Below are 27046 nucleotides of genomic sequence, written 5' to 3'. Positions count from 1 at the left end.
GAAAACTTCTTCAGGCAGCTGTTTCAGTTTGATTCTTCTGCTTATGTTTTAAGTTTTTCTTTTCATTTATGAGAATAAACTTATATTTTGGGTTGTGGATTAATTTTTTTCAGCAAATAATGGCTGTTTTTATTTTTATCCCTCCCTCTCTATTGACTCTTGCGTGGAGTTCCACATCTTGTGTATTGCTATGCCATACATCACTAGCTCATGGACTCTTGCCAATTACATGAAAGAAAACATAATTTATGTAAGAACTTACCTGATAAATTCATTTCTTTCATATTGACAAGTTATGGTGGTTATGATTTTTTTTGTATAAAGCACAATTATTTCCAAATTCATTTGTTGATGCTTTTTACTCCTTTCTTTATCACCCCACTACTTGGCTAAACTGAATTGTGGGTGTGGTGAGGGGTGTATTTATAGGCATTTTGAGGTTTGGGAAACTTTGCCCCTCCTGGTAGGATTGTATATCCCATACGTCACTAGCTCATGGACTCTTGCCAATATGAAAGAAATGAATTTATCAGGTAAGTTCTTACGTAAATTATGTTTTTCGGCATCTGAGATAACAAGAAGGGTTTGTTGAGTCTAGTAGCTTCCATTACTATATTGAACAGGCGCCTGGTATTGTCAGGCCCCTCACGGTTAGGAATGAAGCTTACTGGATCCTCATTAATTAGGTTAGGGAGTAGGGTAGAAATTCAATTAGTTAAAATTTTAGAATAGATTTTAATATTGGTATTTATGAGGGAAAGGGGCCTGTTGCTGGGGCATAAGGAAGGGTCCCCTTGTCTGGTTTTGGGATAGTGATGATAGTGGCCTCCAGGAACTCCTTTTGGAAGGATCCCTGTGAACCAGATAGATGGTAGAAGCGTTGAAGTATGAGAGTCAGCTCTGCACAATAGGTTTTGTAGAAAAGGGAAGGGAAACAGTCTGGGCCCGGTGTAACCCACTTAATCTCGTCTAAGGAAATCGGGTCCCTAAGGGAGTCTTGTTGTTTCGCAAATAGGGTAGGAAGTTTGTTTTTTAAGGACTTGCTGGATAACAGACCTAGGTATAGAGGCAGGAGATTCTGACATTTGTATATTATACAATTCTTCAAAGTAAGAGGCAAATAGGGAACCTATTTGACTGGGTAGGGTAGAAAATTGGCCTTGATGTTTTAATGATTGTATGAGAAAAATACTTTCTTTGTGTCGGCGTCTATTAGCTAAAAGGGTATAAGCCTTATTTCCATTATAATAAAATAATTGTCTGATCTTTAAACCTTGTTGTTGTGTATGCTTTAGTTCTAGATTAAAAATAAGGGCTTTTAAGTCTCTTATTGCATTAATAAGCTTCACGGAGGGAGATATTCGATTTTGTCTCAAGATTTTTTAGCTCACTGAAAGCTTGCGATAAAGGTAACCCAAGGGCCTTCCTAATGCTGGCTTGTTTGTTAGTAATTAGGCCTCTGATTGAGGCTTTAAGGGCTCACCAGAGTGTATCATCGGCCACCGTTTGGTTATTATTTAAGTTAACTAGCTCCCGTAAGTTTTTCCTCAGATCTTTTCTAAAAGGGATATATGAGAGTATAGTATGAGGCATGGTCCACGCTGCAGGATGTGGTTTATCTGGGGACTTGCGTAATGTGAAAGAAACCTGGTCATGGTCTGGGAGAATTGTGTGAAATCTTTATCTAATGTATGGAATGCCCTTAACGTATCATAAAGTCTGAATTTAAGCATAAGGGATCTAAATTTTTGGGAAAGATTATCGTTACGGTTATCACTAGGGTTGGGTCTAACTGATTTTTTATCAAGTAGGGGGTCCCAAACCAGGTTGAAATCACCCCCAATGATTACCCTACCCTTTTTTTTTTCTACTATTTTAAGGATTTTATGTAGGCATTTACATTGGCATATATTGGGGAGGTAGATAGAGACTAATGTGTACATTTAATGGAGTTTACATTTTAACATTATGTATCTGGCTTGGGGATCTTTTTCTACAAATATTGTATAAGAATAGCAACCCCTCTAGCTTTAGAAGTATATGGGGCAAATACAACATTTGTATAGTTTTTAATAATGAGTTTAGAGGTTTCACCATCTTTCCAATTAGTCTCCTGTAGGAGAACTACATCTGGGTTTAAATTTGTAAGTGATCTAAGAAATAAGCTTCTTTTACCTTGTGAATTCAACCCTCTGACGACATGTGTAAGGAACTTTTATATTTTTCCCGTTCGTCATTTACCTAAGGTTTAGGGTAAGAGTATAACAAGAGCCTGCGGGAGAGGGAGTGGAGGTTATAGAAATAACACATATACATCGTTGTGAGATTTGTCAAGTACAAAAAAAAAAAATATATATATATATATATATATATATATATATATATATATATATATATATTGGTGGAAATAGTCCACCAAGTGCAGCCCGACCTATGGGCTATATGGGGGGGAGTTGTCAAAATGTTACAAGGGGGCGAGAATGGTATGACCCAGCATTGAGAGAAAAAAAACTCTTGTATTATAGCATCTAAGATACAAATATAACAATATTGGACACAACTTCTGTAAACATGTGACAATTAACGAAGACATAGAGAACAGATATAAAAATATATTGACTCTACTGTCCCTTTAGTCATAACGTGTTGTAGTAGCAGAGTTCAATGTCAAAAGCAATCAAGGGACTTTTTCCTGAAGAGGTATTTGTTGTTTTGGTCTCTGCTCTTTAACCTGCCATTCTGGAGCTGAGGCTCTGAGGCGTGCCTGGGGAAGTGGTTGAAAATTGCCCATGAGTGGGCGTAGGCCCCAGGATTCTAGTAGCGAAAAGCCCTGACTGAGAATGGTGACATTGTTCATCTGATTGTCTTTTGTAATAACTATTTTAATTGGGAATCCCCATCTATATTTGATATTTTCTCGTCTCGGTACCTCAGTAATTGGGGAAAACAATCTCCTTTGCTGAAGAGTATGTTAAGAAAGGTCCTGTAACATTTGAACATCCCGAAATCTCTCAGAGAAGGGAGGCTTTCAAAAAGCCGCCTGTAAAATCTGATCCTTAAGGTTATAGCTGTGAAAACAGACTATAACGTCTCTTGGTTTATCTGAAGAGATTGATCTTGTCCTAAGAGCCCGGTGGCATCTCTCCAGAGTATTGGGTGACATATTGAATGTTCCAAGCAGTTCCTTGAAGAGATCTGAAAGAAAGTCCTGTAAATCAGGGGGTAACACCAATTCAGGAATGCCTCTAAAGCGTATATTACTTCTGCTAGACCTATCTTCCAAGTCAGCTAATTTGAATTCTAGCTGAGTGATCTGGTCAGATAAAGATTTGGAATATGATAGGAGACTGGTATGGTCGGTGGTCAAATCGTCATGTTTGCATTCTAGCGCATCCACGAGCTCACCAATCTCTGAGATATCCTTACGCAGCTCAGCTGAACTGCGGTGAATGTCCTGTGTTATGGATAGGGTTTGAGCAGCAAGCATCTTCTGCATAGTAGATTCCGTGATATACTTTGGGGAAGCCACACATGAGTTAATACTGGACTGAGAGTCTTCATCTTGTGAGTCTTGGTCAACTTGGCTGGAGACCGACTCAGTAGATCTCTGATGTGTAGGGAGATAAAAAATTATCCAAGACCGTCTTCTTAATTTTGCCTTGGGCTTTGGATTGTCTCCTGGTGGTGTGAGGCATTGTCCCCAAAGGATTTTAAACTCAACCAGGAACATCGCAGTGACACACTCTGTAATAGCAAACAGGCGCCAAACCAGAATGAACAGGTTTATAAGAATTAAAACATTGAGTTACATGCTGGAAGACAAACATACATTGTACCCTAATGTGGTAATTCTGCTACGCTAGGTCAACCACTCTGGCCATCACGCTGTCCTGCTTACCACATCGGATGAGGCAATAACCTCGCTAAGAGCCTGAGAAGGCTAATTAGAATGCAAGGTCCAATATGAAATCAGTGCAGCGCAGTACACTGATAATGAATGAGTAACTATACACCAAATTAAATGTAAGGGTCAAAACCGGGTAGAGGAGAGTATACCCGAATAATTCAGAGCACTTTTAAGGTTATCTTAAGGACTTGACCCCCACGTCAAGGAAGAGGGGATATGACCCTCAGGAAGGGGAAAAGGAAAGGAGAAGTGACCTACCCAGACAAGCTGGGCAGGAGTGGGGAGGCGGGGGAGAAGTTTTACAACAAATGTATAGCCTGGAGACAAATCAAGACTCAAACAGAAACGGCACACTTAGAAAGAAGTTACTTGCAGAGAAAAAAGCACACAGTGCATTTATAATTTGAAAAAGAGATCAAAATAAAAAACACTGTACAGACAATGATATATAGCAATTTACTTGTGGAGAGTCTCTAAAAGCTGGCAATAAATTACTTCTTTTAATATTTTTAAAAGTCCAAAACTTTCTGCTGAGTGTCTTGAGTCACACTGTACAATAGGGGTATTTTAATGTCCAGATCCGTATTGCAATTATATTAGATTTCACTTTGCAGTGGGGATTTTCTTATAGATTGTGCCTTAAATATGTTACAATAGTAAAGGGTCAATCTGCCTAAAGCACACAGAGGTTGAAATGAATAAAAAAAAAAACCTCTCTTGTCCTTTTTACATCTTGTGCAGTACATAGGAAGGCCAAGTAGCTGTATGCTGATCAAGCACTTCTGAGAGATAAGTGGCTACTTGATGCAGTGTGGAGAGTTAAATATATGAACTTGAGATAGTTATGTACCACCTCAGGGCAGGTGAATTAAACGGCTCCTAGAAATGTACTGGATCTCCTGACAATGTGTATAAAGTGTATAAATTAGATCTCACCCAGAAACCAAGGATGTGGCGTTTCACTTTGTGCATATATATACGGGCACAATCCAAAAAGAGGAAGCACTCTCAACACAGGAAATATAAGTAAAAATTAACTTTTATTGCCAAAGTTAAAAATATATTACAGGATACGGATCCACATTTTGGCAGTGGGGATGGAGAGAGAAGCTCACTCCCCAAATAATTGCTGCTGACAAGTTTCAGCAATCAAAGCCGTAATCGTAGCTTTGATTGCCGAAACGCGTCAGCAGCAGTTAGTTGTGGAGTGAGCTCCAAGTTAACCTATTTTATGTATAGGGGATCAATAACATGTTCCTTCTCATATGGAGGAGGTTTTTGGCTAATGTATGGGAGTGATCTTGGGACACTAACACGATTATTCCATACAATTCATGTATAAGGACTCCATATCTTAATCTTTCTCATGTGGAAGAGATTTCTACTTATGCCGGTGGCATTATGTATGGTCCTTTCTTTAAAGACATTATCCTCTTATTGATCGTAGGATTTTTGTCATATGTCAAATCATAATTTTATTCTTAAACGGGAAGAGTCCACAGCTGAATTCATTACTTTTGGGAATTCAAAACCTGGCCACCAGGAGCAGGCAAAGGCTTAAATACCCCACTTCCCTCATCCCCCAGTCATTCTTTGCCTTTCGTCTCAGGAGGTTGGCAGAGAAGTGTCAAAAGATTGAAGATCTCATGGAGGGTAGTACTCTTCGAAATGGGACTGGAGTTTTAAGTAATCCTGTCAGCCTCTCAGTGAGAGCATGGGTGAAAGAGTTCGGAGATGCAGGGAGAGTCTTTCTGCAAAACCATCCCGACTCATATTAACAGCTCCTGGGCAATCGGCGTTGATGAGTTTCGTTGCCTGCCTTTATTCACTCAAGTTCATGTCAGAAGTGAGGCTACTATCTGTCACACTTGAAGGGCCGTGTTCCTGTTCCACGGCGTAGATTCCGATATGTGAATGTAATGTTAAACGAAAGAAGTCAGGGTACCAGTGGGACTCCTTTATCTTATGGAATCAAGGGTTAATATGTTCTGAGGGGGGTTATTGAACAGGGGGGACTTTAATCATGTTTGCTATGTGATTTTGTCTGCTATTGTGTAGTGATGCATGAGCTCATGGCTATTCGGACATAACAGCTTTATTTCATCAGTTTGCGCGGTCCAAAGGAATGGCGCGCTTTTTTGGCTTACATGTTGCACCTCGAGACCGGGTGTGGTCACGTTGTATTCCATTTCCGCACCTTGACCGAGTATCGACGGAGAGAGTCTGTTCGTTAGTTGTCTGGTCCACAGGAGGTGGTGAGTGCCCCAGCCATTGGAGGTGTATGGTTCCGTTAGTGTCTGTCCATAATTGCAATCTCCAAGTTATGGAGGATTCTGATTTTTTGGAGACGCATATCTCCGATTCAGAGTATACGTCTTGCGAAGAGTATGAAATGGCCAGGGTTATCCATGCCCATCAATTATGTTCCGATTACCGTTCTAGAGTACTCTCTTCCCCCAAGTCAGGGAATTTAGAGTGTGCTGAGCCATCCGCTCCTGAGGATTCTATGTCCCAAGTGGCGCGTATCCCAGAACCTTCCTTTGCTATGCAAGCAGGTGTCCCTAGGGCCGTTACTCCTCCAGAAGGCGGCTTGTTTCCTCCAGAGGTTACAGCACAGTTTCCACATGGCCATATCTATGGCGCTGGCGCATTTACATCTTCCTAGTGAAGTGTTTTTAAGATACTGTCCGTGTTCTGTTAACCGGGGTTCGTCGGGCGTGGGATCGCCTGAGTCAGTTAGACCTTCTGGGGAAGCTATGGCCTCTGAGGCTTCAGGGGCCCCACCTTCGGGCCGGGGTTGTCCATTGATTCGGCGGAGGAACATTTTGCCTTCCGTTATCGATTGGCACGTCTTCGTGTTCTACTAAGACATGTTTTGCCGGTGCTGGAGGATTCCAGTCCTACTGGGCCGAGGGATCCTCGGTCTGCGGTGCTGGACGGCAAGCTGGGTTAGGCATGTAGGGATGAAGACAATCTCTTTAACGTCTCCGTTTTTCTTTTCTGGGGAAGCTATGGCCTCTGAGGCTTCAGGGGCCCCACCCTTGGGCCGGGGTTGTCCATTGATTTGGCGGGGAACATTTTGCCTTCCGTTATAGACTGGCACGTCTTCGTGTCCTACTAAGACATGTTTTGGCGGTGCTGGAGGATTTCAGTCCTACTGGGCCGAGGGTTTCTCGGTCTGCGGTGCTGGACGCCAAGCTGGGTTAGACGTATAGGGATGAAGACAATCTCTTTAACGTCTCCGTTTTTCTTTTAAGTATCTGTTCCAGTTTTGAGCTTCGGAAAATGTAGCCTCTAATTGGCTGGTCCGGTTGGCGTGCCGTTTTCCTTGGGCGTTCACCTTTGGGTGCCGCCTTCATTTTATTTAAATCCGGTTAGGATATATTTGATTTGTTTTAGGAAGCTCATGTCTGCTATAATTTTCCATTCGGGAACATTTCTTCTCTGGAACTGATACTTGCGATTTTGTGGTCGCGTGCGCACTTCTTTGGAAGCTGCGCGTTTTATATATCAGAACAAAGTTATCATTATAGTTTGTTTTCGATCCCTTTGGGGCATCGATTTTTCTTAAACAGTTTAGGTGTTCCTTGTACCAGGCAGGTATTGGTCGAGCACTAGCTGCTGTTCCTTAGGGTTTATGTCACCCACGTGGTGCTGGTCATCCTGTCGGGTGTTGAGTCGTTTACTTGTTGGAGTGTGTGTTTGTTGTTTACTTATCCATTAATTGAGGAGGTGTTTCGTTTTCTTCTACGTCAACTTGCTCCTCGTCCACTTGCTCCTCGTCCTCAATGAACAGAGTGTTGGAGGGATTGTATAGTTCCTCTGCCGTCCCTTATTTGTGGATCCGTCTACGACTCCTCGTGGGTCCTGGAGGTTTTTTGGCCTCTGTACCGAGGTTCTCTGTTCCCAAGGGGTTTTGGAGGTCGGGATGACCGCGGGACAGTTGGGGTACCAGTTTGGATAACGATTTTGTTTCAATCTTGGTATTTTCCGGGTGTCTGTTTTTCTTGTGACCTAGTCGAAGGTACTCCTTGAGGTTGCGGGGACTGGTTCTCCCTTCTTGAGTGGTCTGGTCATCTGAGTCCGGGAGTTCGGGTATGTCAGTCTCCGCCTTTTTTCAGTTTATCGCACGTTCTCATAAGTTGGAGTGCAGGGGTTGGGTTTCTCCCCTTTTTTCCTTGGCAACCACCTCTGGACCGCTTCTCAGTGGGATTTCTGGGGTTGTCTGTTATTCCTGGTACAGGTTTTTCTGGGAGGCTGATCCTGTGAGGGTATGTGACTTTCCATCTAGGGGGCGTATTACTCTCGCCGGTGTAGCCTAGTGGGTCGCCTAGTTGCCCACATGGTTAAGGTGGTGTGTTGAATCCCGCTACTGTGGTATGTCTCCATTTTATGAAGATCTGTCTCTGGTAAACCCTGGGGTCCTTGGACTTGGAGTGTTGCCCTAGAACATCTAGGAGCTCTTGGTTTCTGGGGTTGCAAACGGAGGATCCAGGGTTCTGCTCCACCTACGGGTGCAAATTGCCTTCTCTGGGGCCTGTCTAGATGTCTTCTATGATATTGGTCTGAGCCTCTTGCGAGTGTCCAATGTTCAAGGCCACGGGGGTGTGGAATTGCTCTACCTAGAATGCCCTTCTCCATATGAGGCAACTTGATGGTTTCTCAGGACATACGGCCTGTCCCGGGTTTCGGGTTGTCTGGCCTAGGGCCATGTCTCTTGTCTGAGTTTTTGGGGTCCGGGTTGCTGCACTCGTTTCTGGGCGGTTCAATTTTAAGCTTTAGGGTTTAGAATGTCCGCTTTTCCCTTAGGAGCGTTGGTTTTATCTCTCATGGGAGATTTGGTATCGGCCTGAAGGTTAGTTTGCTGCGTTCAGGTGGATTTGCGGTTGTAACCAGGGGCAACTTTTGCATTAAGGTGGCTCGAGGTTTTTTTTTCTCAACTGAGCTGGTAGTACTGACCCTTAGGTTATTACTCAAAGGTTGTGTTTTACCATTCTCTTTGGTCTATTTACCTTGCCTATGGCTGGGGAAGTGGTCCCCTTGGCTCTTGTCCTTTTGGGTAGGATTTGGAAGTATACCGTTTCCATGGAGACCCTGTGGGTCCTTAACTTCTCGTTCGAGGATTCTTTTCTTCCCTCCTTGCGTGTGGGATGTCAAGGGGGCTCACTCTGGTACTAGTCTGTGCCCTATCTTCCCTTTTGGGAGTGTTCCTTCTTAGAGGAATTTGAGCACGTAGAGCCAGCTGTAGTAGCCTGATGTTTAGCTTTTGCAGTTTGAAACCAGCGGCATCTACTTGCACCTGGTATGTATTCTCGCAAGCCTTATATTGTGGCAGTTGCTAGTAATTGGTCGTCCTCCAATGGGTTAGTTCCTCTTAGGACCTCCATTCTTCTTGAGGCGGGTGTTACCAGCCCCTTTTTGGGTTGGGTCCGTTCCTTGGAGGGGAGGTCGGAGATCTGTTTGCTCTCTTGAGGACTTAGGGTCAGCTTGCTGCCCAGGAGCTGGAACTCGCGAGTTCTGTCAGTTGTGTTCTGTCTTTCAGAGTGAGCTCTTTTTCCTTGGGACAGTTAGTTTTCCATCCTGTCGGCGGGCTCCGGGTTTTTCTTCTGGTTCCCGATATGGTTTTCCTACCTATATATGGCTAGTTTTAGCGGTTGTGTCTGCTACACTAGGGTTCAGTGGGGAGTTTGTGGCTTCCTTGGAGCACCATTAGTTATATGGCGCTGTGTCAGCGGATCTGAGGTTGGATTTTGTTCTTCCTCGCGATCGCTCTCTCATAGGTTGGGAGTGTCTCTTGGGAGAGGGACTTCTTAGAGAGTTCTTTTCCTTTGGTCGTTGTCCTGTAACCTTCGCTTGTCTGGGTCCTATTCCTTTGGTCCTTTGGATCTCCTTTTGGGTACTCTGTTCTCCCCTTCAGGGGTAGGTGGAGGTGCCTTTCCTTCTGATAAGTTTGTGCGATTTGGGAGCCTTGCGGGATTTGGCTCCTCGGAGGCATTGTGCTCAGTGGAATCTAAGGATTTTGAGTGGTCTCCAGCACGGCATGCCGGTTGTTTAACTGATGGGCGGTTATTTTTTCAGTTTTTTTATGGGTAATTTCAGGCTGTGGTGCCCTTTGAAGGAGCCGCCTTCTGTACCCGCCCTTTGTTTGCATTCAGTTTCCTCTATAGCTTGGGTATTGTTTTCCCAAAAGTAATGAATGCAGCTGTGGACTCTTCCCGTTTAAGAAGAAAAATTTAAATTATGCTTACCTGATGATAATTTTCTTTTCTTCTGACAGGAAGAGTCCACAGCTCCCCACCCGCGTTTATCAATGTGGCGGCTTTGATTTCTTCTTCTGGCACCTTTTCCACTCTATTTCTCCTACTGTTCCTTGTTTCCTTGGCAGAATGACTTGGGGATGAGGGAAGTGGGGGAGGTATTTAAGCCTTTGGCTGGGGTGTCTTTGCCTCCTCCTGGTGGCCAGGTTCTGAATCCCCAAAAGTAATGAATGCAGCTGTGGACTCTTCCTGTCAAAAGAAAAGAAAATTATCAGGTACGCATAATTTAAGTTTTTAGTAATGATTTGGGGACATTAATATGTTTCTTTCTAGCATATTAATGTAGGAACATAGTAAGGAGGGTTCCTTCTACTGACTGTTCCATCATATTTTATTTGTTGTACAAACATATTCTTCATTTAGTTCAGGTTTATTTCCTGTTCTTTAAGTTTTTTCGCTGACATTAGATGTCATTTTTAACATCCTGTCAGTTTTACTCTCTCTACTTTTTCGGTCTATGTGGCCTTCGGCTTTATTGCGAAGGTGCTTCATGTGTACCTGCACGGACATTATTCTTATTGCCCTTTTCCATTTGAGATCTCTCCAGCTATGTATGCTCTGTCCATGGAAAAGCGTTTATCGGATCTGTATTGGTTTCTTGTCCTACTCTTGAGGCCATCATGAGAGATGGTGGTGGTTCTGATTTTGTTGAATTTAAACTTTTGTCGTAGATTGTTTGGTTTGGTTTTGGTTGGCTTTTTCTTTTACTCGTTAACTCTTAGATTTGTCAGCCTCTCTGTGTGACCCTCTTTGTCTTACTGTCAGTACAGAAAGAGGTCATTCTCCGTCCTAATAAGACCTCCTTCCTAAGGTGGTTCTGACCATACTGTTTGTCAGGGGATTGTAATCCCTTTCTTCTGTCCTAATCCTTATTTTTCAGAAGTAACATTTGTTTCTCTCCTTGGATGAGGTTTGTATTCTAGCGTTCCTTCCAGTCTACTAAGGAGTTTAGACATTCTGTGTCTATTCTTTCTTTTTGACTAAGGGCTGTCCTTCATTTGCTTGTGGACAACAGCCTCCTTCTGGAGATGTTTTGTAGCCCTGTGCCTTTAAGGACAAAGCTTACAGGGAACAGATCAGTAAGACAATTTCTTTGTCTTTCTTGCTTGCCCTTTAATTTTCTTTTCTCATCCTTGATCTTTTTTGCCTCAGCAGAGGTTTTCTTTTGGGAGAAAGGTGCTTTAATTGGTGTTGCCTTCAGTTTAGGTCTGCCTGCCTTTATTTCTCCCTCCCTGTCCATTCTTTGTCCTCTCTGGCTTGGGTATTGGTTTACCAACCGTAATTGAATGGAATTGTGGACTCTCCATGCCATTGGAAAGAAAACAAAATGTATAAATTATAAATTATTTTATTTCCTGGCGTGGAGAGTCCACGACCCGCCCTTTTATAATTTTACGGCGACATTTCATTTTATAGAATCTTTAGGCACCCATATACCCCTAGTGTTTCTCTTTCCTTTTTCAATCGGCTAAATTACTGGGGATTATGGGAAGTGGGAGGAATTCTTAAAGGTTTGCTTGGGTGTCTTTGCCTCCTCCTGGTGTCCAGGAGCTGAATTCCCAACAGTAATTGAATGGAATTGTGGACTCTCCATGCCAGGAAAGAAAATAAGTTATCAGGTAAGCGTAAATTTTGTTTTAGAGAATATAAGCCAAAATAAATCAGGCCTTTTTGGTACAATACATTGCAGGCAAATTTATTTGGCAGAAGAAGAGTGACTGCTTTCTTCTAAAGTTTGAGTCATGGGCTTAGGAACCCAAAAAAAATCTCCCTTTTCCCTCTCTCTCTTTCTCGTACTCTCTCCCCCTCTCTCACACAATCTCCGCCCCTCTTTTTCACTCTCGTACTCACTCTTCCCTCTCTCTTTCTCAAACATTCTCCCCTCTCTCACACACTTCCCTCCTCTGTTTTAAACTCTCCTTCTTTCTTCTACACTCTCTACATAAACATATAAATACATTTACATACATAGACACATAAACCCAGAAGCACACACATGCATAGATAAATAGGCACATATAAACACAGACGCACATACATGCACCTAGACACACACAATCACATACACATATCAGACTGTTGAAAAGGAATTTAATTACCTCAGTAGCCTCGCTCCTACATATACGTTAGCAGCCCTCTAAACCCATCCTCATTGTATGTGATATACAGACTCCTGACTGCTGGTGATCTGTACACTGATAATAAGCACATACACTGATAATGAGTACACTATACAGTATTATGTAATGTACAGACTTCTGACTGCTGCTGATCTGTACAGTAATAATAAGCATAATAATATTTCAAGTTTTCTCTCTCTTTTTCTCTCTCTCTCTCTCTCTTTTTTATATATATATATTTCTCCAACATAGGTGTGTCCGGTCCACGGCGTCATCCTTACTTGTGGGATATTCTCTTCCCCAACAGGAAATGGCAAAGAGCCCAGCAAAGCTGGTCACATGATCCCTCCTAGGCTCCGCCTACCCCCGTCATTCTCTTTGCCGTTGCACAGGCAACATCTCCACGGAGATGGTTAAGAGTTTTTTGGTGTTTAAATGTAGTTTTTATTCTTCAATCAAGAGTTTGTTATTTTAAAATAGTGCTGGTATGTACTATTTACTCTGAAACAGAAAAGAGATGAAGATTTCTGTTTGTAAGAGGAAAATGATTTTAGCAACCGTTACTAAAATCGATGGCTGTTTCCACACAGGACTGTTGAGATGAATTAACTTCAGTTGGGGGAAACAGTGGGCAGACTTTGCTGCTTGAGGTATGACACATTTCTAACAAGACTTGGTAATGCTGGAAGCTGTCATTTTCCCTATGGGAACCGGTAAGCCATTTTCTTAGTTTAGTATAAGAATAAAGGGCTTCACAAGGGCTTTAAAGACTGGTAGACATTTTTCTGGGCTAAAACGATTACTTTATAAGTATATTTAGTGGATTATAACTATAAATAGTTCTTTTAATCTTGGGGATGTATTAAAAAAACGGCAGGCACTGTATTGGACACCTTTTTCACTGGGGGCCTTTTCTAGTCATAGGCAGAGCCTCATTTTCGCGCCACTAATGCGCAGTTGTTTTTGGAAAGCAAGGCATGCAGATGCATGTGTGAGGAGCTAAGAACCACTGAAAAAGCTTATTGAAGGCGTCATTTGGTATCGTATTCCCCTCTGGGCTTGGTTGGGTCTCAGCAAAGCAGATACCAGGGACTGTATAGGGGTTAAATGTAAAAACGGCTCCGGTTCCGTTATTTTAAGAGTTAAAGCTTTCAAATTTGGTGTGCAATACTTTTAAGGCTTTAAGACACTGTGGTGAAATTTTGGTGAATTTTGAACAATTCCTTCATACTTTTTCACATATTCAGTAATAAAGTGTGTTCAGTTTAAAATTTAAAGTGACAGTAGCGGTTTTATTTTAAAACGTTTTTTGTGCTTTGTTATCAAGTTTATGCCTGTTAACATGTCTGAACCATCAGATAGACGATGTTCTGTATGTTTGAAAGCCAAGGTTCCTCCCCATTTAAATATATGTGATGAATGTGACATAGTGTCCAAACAAAGTAGGGACAATGATGCCACTGATAATGATGTTGCCCAAGATGATTCCTCAAGCGAGGGGAGTAAGCATGGTACTGCATCATCCCCTTCTGTGTCTACACCAGTCTTGCCCACACAAGAGGCCCCTAGTACATCTAGTGCGCCAATCCTTCTTACTATGCAACAATTAACGGCTGTAATGGATAATTCTATTAAAAACATTTTGTCCAAAATGCCCACTTATCAGAGAAAGCGCGATTGCTCTGTTTTAGATACTGAAGAGCATGAGGACGCTGATGATAATGGTTCTGACATACCCTCACACCAATCTGAAGGGGCCAGGAGGGAGGTTTTGTCTGAGGGAGAAATTTCAGATTCAGGGAAAATTTCTCAACAAGCTGAACCTGATGTTATTACTTTTAAATTTAAATTAGAACATCTCCGCGCTCTGCTTAAGGAGGTGTTATCTACTCTGGATGATTGTGACAATTTGGTCATTCCAGAGAAATTATGTAAGATGGACAAGTTCCTAGAGGTCCCGGTGCCCCCCGATGCTTTTCCTATACCCAAGCGGGTGGCGGACATTGTAAATAAGGAATGGGAAAGGCCCGGCATACCTTTTGTTCCTCCCCCTATATTTAAGAAATTATTTCCTATGGTCGACCCCAGAAAGGACTTATGGCAGACAGTCCCCAAGGTCGAGGGGGCGGTTTCTACTCTAAACAAACGCACTACTATCCCTATAGAAGATAGTTGTGCTTTCAAAGATCCTATGGATAAAAAATTAGAGGGTTTGCTTAAAAAGATGTTTGTTCAGCAAGGTTACCTTCTACAACCAATTTCATGCATTGTTCCTGTCACTACAGCAGCGTGTTTCTGGTTCGAAGAACTAGAAAAGTCGCTCAATAAAGAATCTTCGTATGAGGAGGTTATGGACAGAGTTCAAGCACTTAAATTGGCTAACTCTTTTATCTTAGACGCCACTTTGCAATTAGCTAGATTAGCGGCGAAAAATTCAGGTTTTGCTATTGTGGCGCGCAGAGCGCTTTGGCTAAAGTCTTGGTCAGCGGATGTGTCCTCCAAGAACAAATTGCTTAACATCCCTTTCAAGGGTAAAACGCTGTTTGGCCCTGACTTGAAAGAGATTATTTCAGACATCACTGGGAAAAAGGGCCACGCCCTTCCTCAGGATAGGTCTTTTAAGGCTAAAAATAAGCCAAATTTTCGTCCCTTTCGCAGAAACGGACCAGCCTCAAATTCTACACCCTCTAAGCAAGAGGGTAATAGTTCTCAAACCAAACCAGCCTGGAGACCGATGCAAGGCTGGAACAAGGGTAAGCAGGCCAAGAAACCTGCCACTGCTACTAAAACAGCATGAAGTGTTGGCCCCCGATCCGGGACCGGATCTGGTGGGGGGCAGACTCTCTCTCTTTGCTCAGGCTTGGGCAAGAGATGTTCAGGATCCTTGGGCGCTAGAAATAGTTTCTCAAGGTTATCTCCTGGAATTCAAGGAACTACCCCCAAGGGGGAGGTTCCACAGGTCTCAATTGTCTTCAAACCAAATATAAAGACAGGCATTCTTACATTGTGTAGAAGACCTGTTAAGAATGGGAGTGATTCATCCTGTTCCATTAGGAGAACAAGGGATGGGGTTTTACTCCAATCTGTTCATAGTTCCCAAAAAAGAAGGAACATTCAGACCAATTTTAGATCTCAAGATTCTAAACAAATTTCTCAGGGTTCCATCGTTCAAAATGGAAACCATTCGAACAATTCTTCCTACCATCCAGGAAGGTCAATTCATGACCACGGTGGATTTAAAGGATGCGTATCTACATATTCCTATCCACAAGGAACATCATCGGTTCCTAAGGTTCGCCTTTCTGGACAAGCATTACCAGTTTGTGGCACTTCCATTCGGATTAGCCACTGCTCCAAGGATTTTCACAAAGGTACTAGGGTCCCTTCTAGCGGTGCTAAGACCAAGGGGCATTGCAGTAGTACCTTACTTGGACGACATACTGATTCAAGCGTCGTCTCTGTCAAAAGCAAAGGCTCATACGGACATTGTCCTAGCCTTTCTCAGATCTCACGGGTGGAAAGTGAACATAGAAAAAAGTTCTCTGTCCCCGTCAACAAGAGTTCCCTTCTTGGGAACAATAATAGACTCCTTAGAAATGAAGATTTTTCTGACAGAGGCCAGAAAATCAAAACTTCTAAGCTCTTGTCAAGTACTTCATTCTGTTCTTCTTCCTTCCATAGCGCAGTGCATGGAAGTAATAGGTTTGATGGTTGCGGCAATGGACATAGTTCCTTTTGCACGAATTCATCTAAGACCATTACAACTGTGCATGCTCAGACAGTGGAATGGGGATTATACAGACTTGTCTCCGACGATCCAAGTAGATCAAAGAACCAGAGATTCACTCCGTTGGTGGCTGAACCTGGACAACCTGTCACAGGGAATGAGCTTCCGCAGACCAGAGTGGGTCATTGTCACGACCGACGCCAGTCTGGTGGGCTGGGGCGCGGTCTGGGAACCCCTGAAAGCTCAGGGTCTATGGTCTCGGGAAGAATCTCTTCTCCCGATAAACATTCTGGAACTGCGAGCGATATTCAATGCTCTCAAAGCTTGGCCTCAACTAGCAAAGGCCAAATTCATAAGGTTTCAATCAGACAACATGACGACTGTTGCATATATCAACCATCAGGGGGGAACAAGGAGTTCCCTGGCGATGGAGGAAGTGACCAAAATAATTCAATGGGCGGAGAATCACTCCTGCCACTTGTCTGCAATCCACATCCCAGGAGTGGAAAATTGGGAAGCGGATTTTCTGAGTCGTCAGACTTTCCATCCGGGGGAGTGGGAACTCCATCCGGAAATCTTTGCCCAAATAACTCAATTATGGGGCATTCCAGACATGGACCTGATGGCGTCTCGTCAGAACTTCAAGGTTCCTTGCTACGGGTCCAGATCCAGGGATCCCAAGGCAACTCTAGTAGATGCACTGATAGCGCCTTGGACCTTCAACCTAGCTTATGTATTCCCACCGTTTCCTCTCATTCCCAGGCTGGTAGCCAGGATCAATCAGGAGAGGGCTTCAGTGATCTTGATAGCTCCTGCGTGGCCACGCAGAACTTGGTATGCAGACCTGGTGAATATGTCATCGGCTCCACCATGGAAGCTACCTTTGAGACAGGACCTTCTTGTTCAAGGTCCATTCGAACATCCGAATCTGGCTTCACTCCAACTGACTGCTTGGAGATTGAACGCTTGATTTTATCAAAGCGTGGGTTTTCAGATTCTGTCATTGATACTCTTGTCCAGGCTAGAAAGCCTGTAACTAGGAAAATTTACCATAAAATATGGAAAAAATATATCTGTTGGTGTGAATCTAAAGGATTCCCATGGAACAAGATAAAAATTCCTAAGATTCTATCCTTTCTACAAGAGGGTTTGGAGAAAGGATTATCTGCAAGTTCTTTGAAGGGACAGATTTCTGCTTTATCTGTTTTACTTCACAAAAAACTGGCGGCTGTGCCAGATGTTCAAGCTTTTGTTCAGGCTCTGGTTAGAATCAAGCCTGTTTACAAACCTTTGACTCCTCCTTGGAGTCTCAATTTAGTTCTTTCAGTTCTTCAAGGGGTTCCGTTTGAACCCTTACATTCCGTAGATATTAAGTTACTATCTTGGAAAGTTTTGTTTTTGGTTGCAATTTCTTCTGCTAGAAGAGTTTCAGAGTTATCTGCTCTGCAGTGTTCTCCTCCTTATCTGGTGTTCCATGCAGATAAGGTGGTTTTGCGTACTAAACCTGGTTTTCTTCCGAAAGTTGTTTCTAACAAAAACATTAACCAGGAGATAGTTGTGCCTTCTTTGTGTCCGAATCCAGTTTCAAAGAAGGAACGTTTGTTACACAATTTGGATGTAGTTCGTGCTCTAAAATTCTATTTAGAGGCTACAAAGGATTTCAGACAAACATCTTCTTTGTTTGTTGTTTATTCTGGTAAAAGGAGAGGTCAAAAAGCAACTTCTACCTCTCTCTCTTTTTGGCTTAAAAGCATCATCCGATTGGCTTATGAGACTGCCGGACGGCAGCCTCCTGAAAGAATCACAGCTCACTCCACTAGGGCTGTGGCTTCCACATGGGCCTTCAAGAACGAGGCTTCTGTTGATCAGATATGTAAGGCAGCGACTTGGTCTTCACTGCACACTTTTACCAAATTTTACAAATTTGATGCTTTTGCTTCTTCTGAGGCTATTTTTGGGAGAAAGGTTTTGCAAGCCGTGGTGCCTTCCATCTAGGTGACCTGATTTGCTCCCTCCCATCATCCGTGTCCTAAAGCTTTGGTATTGGTTCCCACAAGTAAGGATGACGCCGTGGACCGGACACACCTATGTTGGAGAAAACAGAATTTATGCTTACCTGATAAATTACTTTCTCCAACGGTGTGTCCGGTCCACGGCCCGCCCTGGTTTTTTTAATCAGGTCTGATGAATTATTTTCTCTAACTACAGTCACCACGGTATCATATGATTTCTCCTATGCATATTCCTCCTTTACGTCGGTCGAATGACTGGGGTAGGCGGAGCCTAGGAGGGATCATGTGACCAGCTTTGCTGGGCTCTTTGCCATTTCCTGTTGGGGAAGAGAATATCCCACAAGTAAGGATGACGCCGTGGACCGGACACACCGTTGGAGAAAGTAATTTATCAGGTAAGCATAAATTCTGTTATCACTATTGTTAAATTAACAGCCTTGTGTCATTGATATGCTTGATTACTCCATTTTACTCCCTTTTTTCACCTGAATAAAATCTGACACCTGTTTTTTAAAAAATTAAACTAAATTTTATAACCTTGAACCAACAAGAACTCCCTCCATAACAAAAAAAACTACTAAATTTCAAATTCAGCACAAAACTATGAAATTAACTTTGATACTACAATACATGAACATAAGTGAATAGGATACATGTATGTATGGATAGACAGACAGATAGAAATATAGATTAATATGTATATACAACTTGGCGTCTTGTATATAACACTTAGTGGACTAGTAGCATTTCGCTCCAGACTAGTGATATTTTTATATAAAAAGTTTCTGTATTGGGCTCTTCTACCTCAGAACACCCTGACTTATAAAGTGTGCTATCAATAGAAATCGAAAGGCCCCCTGAAAAAACCTGGAAAAATTGGGGGGGGAAACAGGTGGGGGGGGGGGGGGTTCAAATTTTTTTTTTCTGAAAATTAAAAAAATGTAGTATAGAATGTTCTTTTACAATGATATATAATATATGTTTATGACATGATGATCATATATTTAAACCTTCAATATTATTTCTAAGATCTATATAACATAAAGAATTTTATGAAATACTTTATGTAAAGTCTCAAATCATTTCATTTCCGATACCCTGAAGACAAGCAAATCCTGGAATACAATTCAAATATTGAGGATGAAATTCTCAAATAAAAGAGAAATATGCATTTCTGTCTCTAGGGGGCACTGCAGGGTAAAAGGCGTCAGTTTATTTTGTTAGTGGTCTCTATCTTGTTGGTATAGTTGAGTTGTTTCTGTCCTCTGTTAGGCCTTAATTAAAAGGTAAGAGTTTAAAGGGACATGAAACCCAAAATATTTCTTTCATGATTCAGATAGAGAATACAATTTTAAACAACATTCCAATTTACGTCTATTATCTAATTTTCTTCATTCTTTAGATAATTCTTTGTTGAAGAAATAGCAATGCACATGGTGAGCCAATCACACAAAGCATCTATGTGCAGCCACCAATCAGCAGCTTTTTAAGCCTATTTAGATATGCTTTTAAACAAAGGATTTCAAGTGAATAAGGCAACTTAGATAATAGAAGTAAATAATGTACTGTTGGGCTTGGTTACTTTTGTGGACATCTTTGACACACAATTTAATATTTCAGGGCCGTTGAACAGGACTGACATTTTAAGACAGCAGCAAATTGGCAGTATCCTGCTTACCTCTCCTCCCACTCGGGATGTGCCATCATACCTTCGCCCCAGCCCAAACACCATGGCTGGCGTATCTCCAAAGTCAACTTACTGGACACACAGCCGGTTGGTAACAAGATACAGAAAAGCTTGCCATTATTGTCCAGTAAAAAGGTGAAGGACCAGATTTAAACTTCTCTGCTTTCTCTTTCAGACTCAGTCCATCTCCTGTCACAAATCCTGATAGAAGTTGGAGCATTACTCAGGATCCTGAGCACTCACTTACACAGTATATTAGACACCTAGAGGCAGTCCAAGAGAGATTGGGTGGTCTACAAAATGGTAAGATTATTGACCTCTGGCAATAAATGTTTCTGTTGCTTTCTTTCACTTGACCCTGGTTCATATTATAAAGAACATGTTGGTCAAATCTGAAATACTTCTATTCAAACTGAAATACACTCATGTATGTTCATTCTTGCAACACACTTATATGCACTGTGCGTCCATATTGAAATACTGTGCCTGCTCTGAGAGCTGGCAGTCATTAATATTATGTCAGCAATATCTCGGCTAGCATCATCAACATGCTACACCCGGCTTTCTGAGCAGGCATTGCATTTTCATACAGGTACATATGTTGAAGTAGTGTATTGAAAAATACCTCTATTCAAACATATGCTGAAGCATGAAAGCAACATTTTGGGCTTCATGTTCCTTTAACTTTGAAAATTCTGGGTTTCCAAATCCCAAAAGAACTGAAAGTTCATACACCTGGGTTTACAAACTCTTATTTTCCTAAAGATTGTGGGGGAGAGTTTTTAATTACTGAAAACTAAATGCAGCAAACTGTATGGTAATGCAGTGTTCTCCACAGAAAATGTTGCCAGCCGGGTAGTATTATAAAATAGCCGTGTGAGGGCAGTGTAACACTTTCTAATATTATAACATTCTGCTACCCAAAGCACAATTTAATTGCATAATTTAACAAATTTATTTAATGTTTGTTTATGCAATAAGCATTTTAATATTAGTTAATTTTAGCTTAATTGCTAAAAATCAGCCAGGTGGTGGACCCGTTGAAAATGTCATGGGGAGAGCACTATGGTCAGTATATTAATTTATTACAAGAGTACAACAAAAATATAAATTTTATTTCATATAGGTGGCGATAATCGACAAGCTGTTACATATGGGATATACATTCCTACCAGGAGGAGGCAAAGTTTCCCAAACCTCAAAAGCCTATAAATTCCCCTCCTTCCTCACACATACCTCAGTTTTTCTCTTTGCCTCCATTGGAGGTGGTTGAAGTATAATGATGTGCTTGATTTCTTTAGTGAAAGGCACCAGAGCATATTGAAGCCTGGTTCCTCTCAGAGTACAGTGCTTGTCAGAGGGAAGTGAACAGAGTACTGCCTCATGTCACCATGTTTTCACCTCACTGGAAATCTTTTCCAAAACCACAACACTGAGACTCGGGACAGGGACTGTTCCCCTTGCTTATTCTTTTTTGAGCACATAAGATGCAGCATTTTCTTAAAATGTGGCATTATAAATATGCACTGAATACACGGGGCATACAAAACCTTCCAATATTTTTTTAGTCTACTGAATGTGCGCACGCCGTGACGCAGTTTTTTAAGGACAGGTATAGCACGTCATCAAACCGTGCCTTATAGTGCCCACCTTCTATTAAAAAATTTGCGCTATCTATAACTCCTTAAAATCTGCAACCCCAGAACATCTCGTGTCCTAAATCGTGCGTCAGTATATATACACAGAGCTAAACAAACGTGTCTAGACACATGTATAAACACTCATGTTACAACGCATTATTTATGTGATTTTAACACTTATTATTAAAAATTAAAAATTGTGCAAACTGACTTTATAGTTTTCTGAGCTACTTGCTTAGCGCTTTATGGTCTTTTGCAAATGTTATACAGGGGGCATACAAGTAATTATTAAAACTTTAATTTAAAAAAAAATATTTGCCATAATGGAGCAGCACCAACCTGTCCCTGAAGTTACCATTGGAACGGAATCCGTTGAACACCTTTCTACCAAAGCTAAGTGTTCTTATTATAAAACAACAGAAGTAGCTTCTTCAGCTCATTTATGTGACTCATGCTTAGATTTTTTTATCGCATACCGATCAATCTAATGATGTTTCTATGTGTCCAAATGCACCTACTGTTTCTTCCTTACAGATGAATGCAGATGGCGTACCCCGAGCAATGAAAAAGTTTATTGCTGCCGCCATTACGAAGGCCCTGATTGCGCTACCGCATTCAAATAAACTAAAAAGGTCCATTCAGATTTTGCCTTCTACTAGCAATATATGTACTGACCAACAAAATACTTAAGTATCTTCTAATGATGAGAATTCCTCTGAAACTGAGGCTCCTCATCAGACACAGAACCTAATAATTCCTTCTTTTTATTTAAAGTTTTGAAGGAACTCTTTAGGGATTGAAGAAGCTAAACCTTCTGATGATAAATCCCATATTTTTTTGAATTCAGTATACAAAACTGTTGTCAATCTCCCTGAGATTGTCCCTATACCTAATGCTATCTCTGATATTATTGCTAGAGAATGGTCCAAACCTGGTTTCTCTTTTAACCCTTCTTCAAGGTTTAGAAAACTATATCCTTTACCTACTGCTAACTTTGAATTATGGGAAACAGTCCCAAAAGTTGATGGGGGCCATTTCCACTCTAGCTAAACGTACTACTATTCCTTTAAAAGACAGTACTTCTTTTAAAGACCCTTTATTTGCCAACGAGTAGCTTGATTCCTCAGACAAAAGTCACCTTTCTTTCATGTAATTAGCAAGAGTCCATGAGCTAGTGACGTATGGGATATACATTCCTACCAGGAGGGGCAAAGTTTCCCAAACCTTAAAATGCCTATAAATACACCCCTCACCACACCCACAATTCAGTTTTACAAACTTTGCCTCCCATGGAGGTGGTGAAGTAAGTTTGTGCTAGATTCTACGTTGAAATGCGCTTCGCAGCAGGCTGGAGCCCGGTTTTCCTCTCAGAGTGCAGTGAATGTCAGAGGGATGTGAAGAGAGTATTGCCTATTTGAATTCAATGATCTCCTTCTACGGGATCTATTTCATAGGTTCTCTGTTATCGGTCGTAGAGATTCATCTCTTACCTCCCTTTTCAGATCGACGATATACTCTTATATACCATTACCTCTACTGATTCTCGTTTCAGTACTGGTTTGGCTGTCTACTATATGTAGATGAGTGTCTTAGAGTAAGTAAGTCTTATTTTATTATGACACTCTAAGCTATGGTTGAGCACTTTCTATGTAAAGTTCTAAATATATGTCTTTAAACTTATATTTGCCATGATTCAGGATAATCAGTATTCCTTTAAAATCCAGACTGTCAGTTTCATTATTTGGGATAATGCATTTTAATTCAATTTCTCTTGTTAAGTGTATCCAGTCCATGGATCATCCATTACTTGTGGGATATTCTCCTTCCCAACAGGAAGTTGCAAGAGGATCACCCACAGCAGAGCTGCTATATAGCTCCTCCCCTCACTGCCATATACAGTCATTCTCTTGCAACTCTCAACAAAGATGGACGTAGTAAGAGGAGAGTGGTGTATTATAGTTAGTTTTTTAACTTCAATCAAAAGTTTGTTATTTTTAAATGGTACCGGAGTGTACTGTTTCATTTCAGGCAGCATTAGAAGAAGAATCTGCCTGTGATTTCTATGATCTTAGCAGAAGTAACTAAGATCCATTGCTGTTCTCACATATTCTGAGGAGTGAGGTAACTTCAGAGAGGGAATGGCGTGCAGGTTTTCCTGCAATAAGGTATGTGCAGTTAATATTTTTCTAGGGATGGAATTTGCTAGAAAATGCTGCTGATACCGGATTAATGTAAGTAAAGCCTTAAATGCAGTGATAGCGACTGGTATCAGGCTTATTAATAGAGATACATACTCTTATAAAAGTGTAATATAAAACGTTTGCTGGCATGTTTAATCGTTTTTATATATGTTTGGTGACAAAACTTATTGGGGCCTAGTTGTTTTCCACATGGCTGGTTTGATTTTTGCCTAGAAATAGTTCCTGAGGCTTTCCACTGTTGCAATATGAGTGGGAAGGGCCTATTTTAGTGCTTTTCTGTGCAGCTAAAAATACTGACAGAGACATTCAGCTTCTTCCTGCATGATCCAGGACATCTCTGAAGGGCTCAAAAGGCTTCAAAGTCGTGTTTGAGGAGGGTAACAATCACAGTAGACTGTGGCAGTTGTTGTGACTGTGTTTAAAAAACGTTTTTGTCATTTATTATTCTGCTTTTGTTATTAAGGGGTTAATCATCCATTTGCAAGTGGGTGCAATGCTCTGCTGAATTGTTACATACACTGTAAACATTTTGTTAGTGTAACTGCCTTTTTTCACTGTTATTTCAAATTTTGTCAATTTGTTTCTCTTAAAGGCACAGTAACGTTTTTTATATTGCGTGTTAACTTGCTTTAAAGTGTTTTCCAAGCTTGCTAGTCTCATTGCTAGTCTGTACAAACATGTCTGAAACAGAGGATACTTGTTCATTATGTTTAAAAGCCATGGTGGAGCCCCATAGGAGAATGTGTACTAAATGCATTGATTTCACCTTAAACAGTAAAGATCAGTCTTTATCTATAAAAGAATTGTCACCAGAGGGGTCTGTCGAGGGGGAAGTTATGCCGACTAACTCTCCCCACGTGTCGGACCCTTCGCCTCCCGCTCAAGGGACGCACGCTAATATGGCGCCAAGTACATCAGGGACGCCCATAGCGATTACTTTGCAAGACATGGCTGCAATCATGAATAATACCCTGTCAGAGGTATTATCCAGATTGCCTGAATTGAGAGGCAAGCGCGATAGCTCTGGGGTTAGACGAGATACAGAGCGCGTAGATGCTGTAAGAGCCATGTCTGATACTGCGTCACAATATGCAGAACCTGAGGACGGAGAGCTTCAGTCTGTGGGTGACGTCTCTGAATCGGGGAGACCTGATTCAGAGATTTCTAATTTTAAATTTAAGCTTGAGAACCTCCGTGTATTGCTTGGGGAGGTATTAGCTGCTCTGAATGACTGTGACACAATTGCAGTGCCAGAGAAATTGTGTAGGCTGGATAAATACTATGCAGTGCCGGTGAGTACTGATGTTTTTCCAATACCTAAAAGGCTTACAGAAATTATTAGTAAGGAGTGGGATAGGCCCGGTGTGCCCTTTTCCCCACCTCCTATATTTAGAAAAATGTTTCCAATAGATGCCACTACACGGGACTTATGGCAGACTGTCCCTAAGGTGGAGGGAGCAGTTTCTACTTTAGAAAAGCGTACCACTATCCCGGTTGAGGACAGTTGTGCTTTTTCAGATCCAATGGATAAAAAATTAGAGGGTTACCTTAAGAAAATGTTTATTCAACAAGGTTTTATTTTACAGCCCCTTGCATGCATTGCGCCTGTCACTGCTGCGGCGCCATTCTGGTTTGAGGCCCTGGAAGAGGCCATCCATACAGCTCCATTGACTGAAATTGTTGACAAGCTTAGAACTCTTAAGCTAGCTAACTCATTTGTTTCTGATGCCATTGTTCATTTGACTAAACTAACGGCTAAGAATTCCGGATTCGCCATCCAGGCGCGTAGGGCGCTATGGCTCAAATCCTGGTCAGCTGATGTGACTTCAAAGTCTAAATTACTCAACATTCCTTTCAAGGGGCAGACCTTATTCGGGCCTGGTTTGAAAGAAATTATTGCTGACATTACTGGAGGTAAGGGTCATACCCTTCCTCAGGACAGGGCCAAATCAAAGGTCAAACAGTTTAATTTTCGTGCCTTTCGAAATTTCAAGGCAGGTGCAGCATCAACTTCCTCTGCTTCAAAACAAGAGGGAACTTTTGCTCAATCCAAGCAGGCCTGGAAACCTAACCAGTCCTGGAACAAGGGCAAGCAGGCCAGAAAGCCTGCTGCTGCCTCTAAGACAGCATGAAGGAGCGGCCCCCTATCCGACAACGGATCTAGTAGGGGGCAGACTCTCTCTCTTCGCCCAGGCGTGGGCAAGAGATGTTCAGGATCCCTGGGCGTTGGAGATCATATCTCAGGGATATCTTCTGGACTTCAAAGCTTCTCCTCCACAAGGGAGATTTCACCTTTCAAGATTATCTGCAAACCAGATAAAGAAAGAGGCATTCCTAAGCTGCGTACAAGATCTCCTTGTAATGGGAGTGATCCATCCAGTTCCGCGGACGGAACAAGGACAGGGGTTTTATTCAAATCTGTTTGTGGTTCCCAAAAAAGAGGGAACCTTCAGACCAATTTTGGATTTAAAGATCCTAAACAAAGAGTTCCGTCATTCAAGATGGAAACTATTTGAACCATTTTACCCATGATCCAAGAGGGTCAGTACATGACCACAGTGGACTTAAAGAATGCCTACCTTCACATTCCGATTCACAAGAATCATCATCAGTTCCTAAGGTTTGCCTTTTTAGACAGGCATTACCAATTTGTAGCTCTTCCATTCGGGTTGGCTACAGCCCCAAGAATTTTTACAAAGGTTCTGGGCTCACTTCTGGCGGTCCTAAGACCGCGAGGCATAGCGGTGGCTCCTTACCTGGACGATATCCTGATACAGGCGTCAAGCTTTCAAATTGCCAAATCTCATACAGAGATAGTTCTGGCATTCCTGAGGTCGCATGGGTGGAAAGTGAACGAAGAAAAGAGTTCTCTATCTCCTCTCACGAGGGTTTCCTTCCTAGGGACTCTAATAGATTCTGTAGAAATGAAAATTTACCTGACGGAGTCCAGGTTATCAAAACTTCTAAATGCTTGCCGTGTTCTTCACTCCATTCCGCGCCCCACGGTGGCTCAGTGCATGGAAGTAATCGGCTTAATGGTAGCGGCGATGGACATAGTGTCATTCGCGCGCCTGCATCTCAGACCGCTGCAATTATGCATGCTCAGTCAGTGGAATGGGGATTACACAGATTTGTCCCCTCTACTAAATCTGGATCAGGAAACCAGAGATTCTCTTCTCTGGTGGTTATCTCGGGCCCATCTGTCCAAGGGTATGACCTTTCGCAGACCAGATTGGACAATTGTAACAACAGATGCCAGCCTTCTAGGTTGGGGTGCAGTCTGGAACTCCCTGAAGGCTCAGGGTTCATGGACTCAGGAGGAGACACTCCTCCCAATAAATATTCTGGAGTTAAGAGCAATTTTCAATGCTCTTCTGGCTTGGCCTCAGCTAGCAACACTGAGGTTCATCAGATTTCAGTCGGACAACATCACGA

General features: G+C 42.0%; 1 protein-coding gene across 2 annotated transcripts in view; it reads left to right on the top strand.

The window, feature by feature from the left end:
* PCNT (pericentrin) overlaps window positions 1–27046 on the top strand; it is a 470255-nt gene that overhangs the window by 408384 nt on the left and 34825 nt on the right. For both annotated transcript variants that reach the window (XM_053698889.1, XM_053698888.1), the window contains 2 exons: window positions 19704–19857; window positions 19946–20073. In XM_053698889.1, coding sequence (XP_053554864.1) covers window positions 19704–19857; window positions 19946–20073 — 282 coding nt within the window. The remainder of the gene's footprint in view (window positions 1–19703; window positions 19858–19945; window positions 20074–27046) is intronic.

This window comes from Bombina bombina, chromosome 1 (genome assembly GCF_027579735.1).
Source record: "Bombina bombina isolate aBomBom1 chromosome 1, aBomBom1.pri, whole genome shotgun sequence".
In the NCBI taxonomy this organism is placed as follows: Eukaryota; Metazoa; Chordata; class Amphibia; order Anura; family Bombinatoridae; genus Bombina; species Bombina bombina.
The sequence above is the reverse complement of the archived record's forward strand: the minus strand, read 5'-3'. Positions and strand labels throughout refer to the sequence as shown.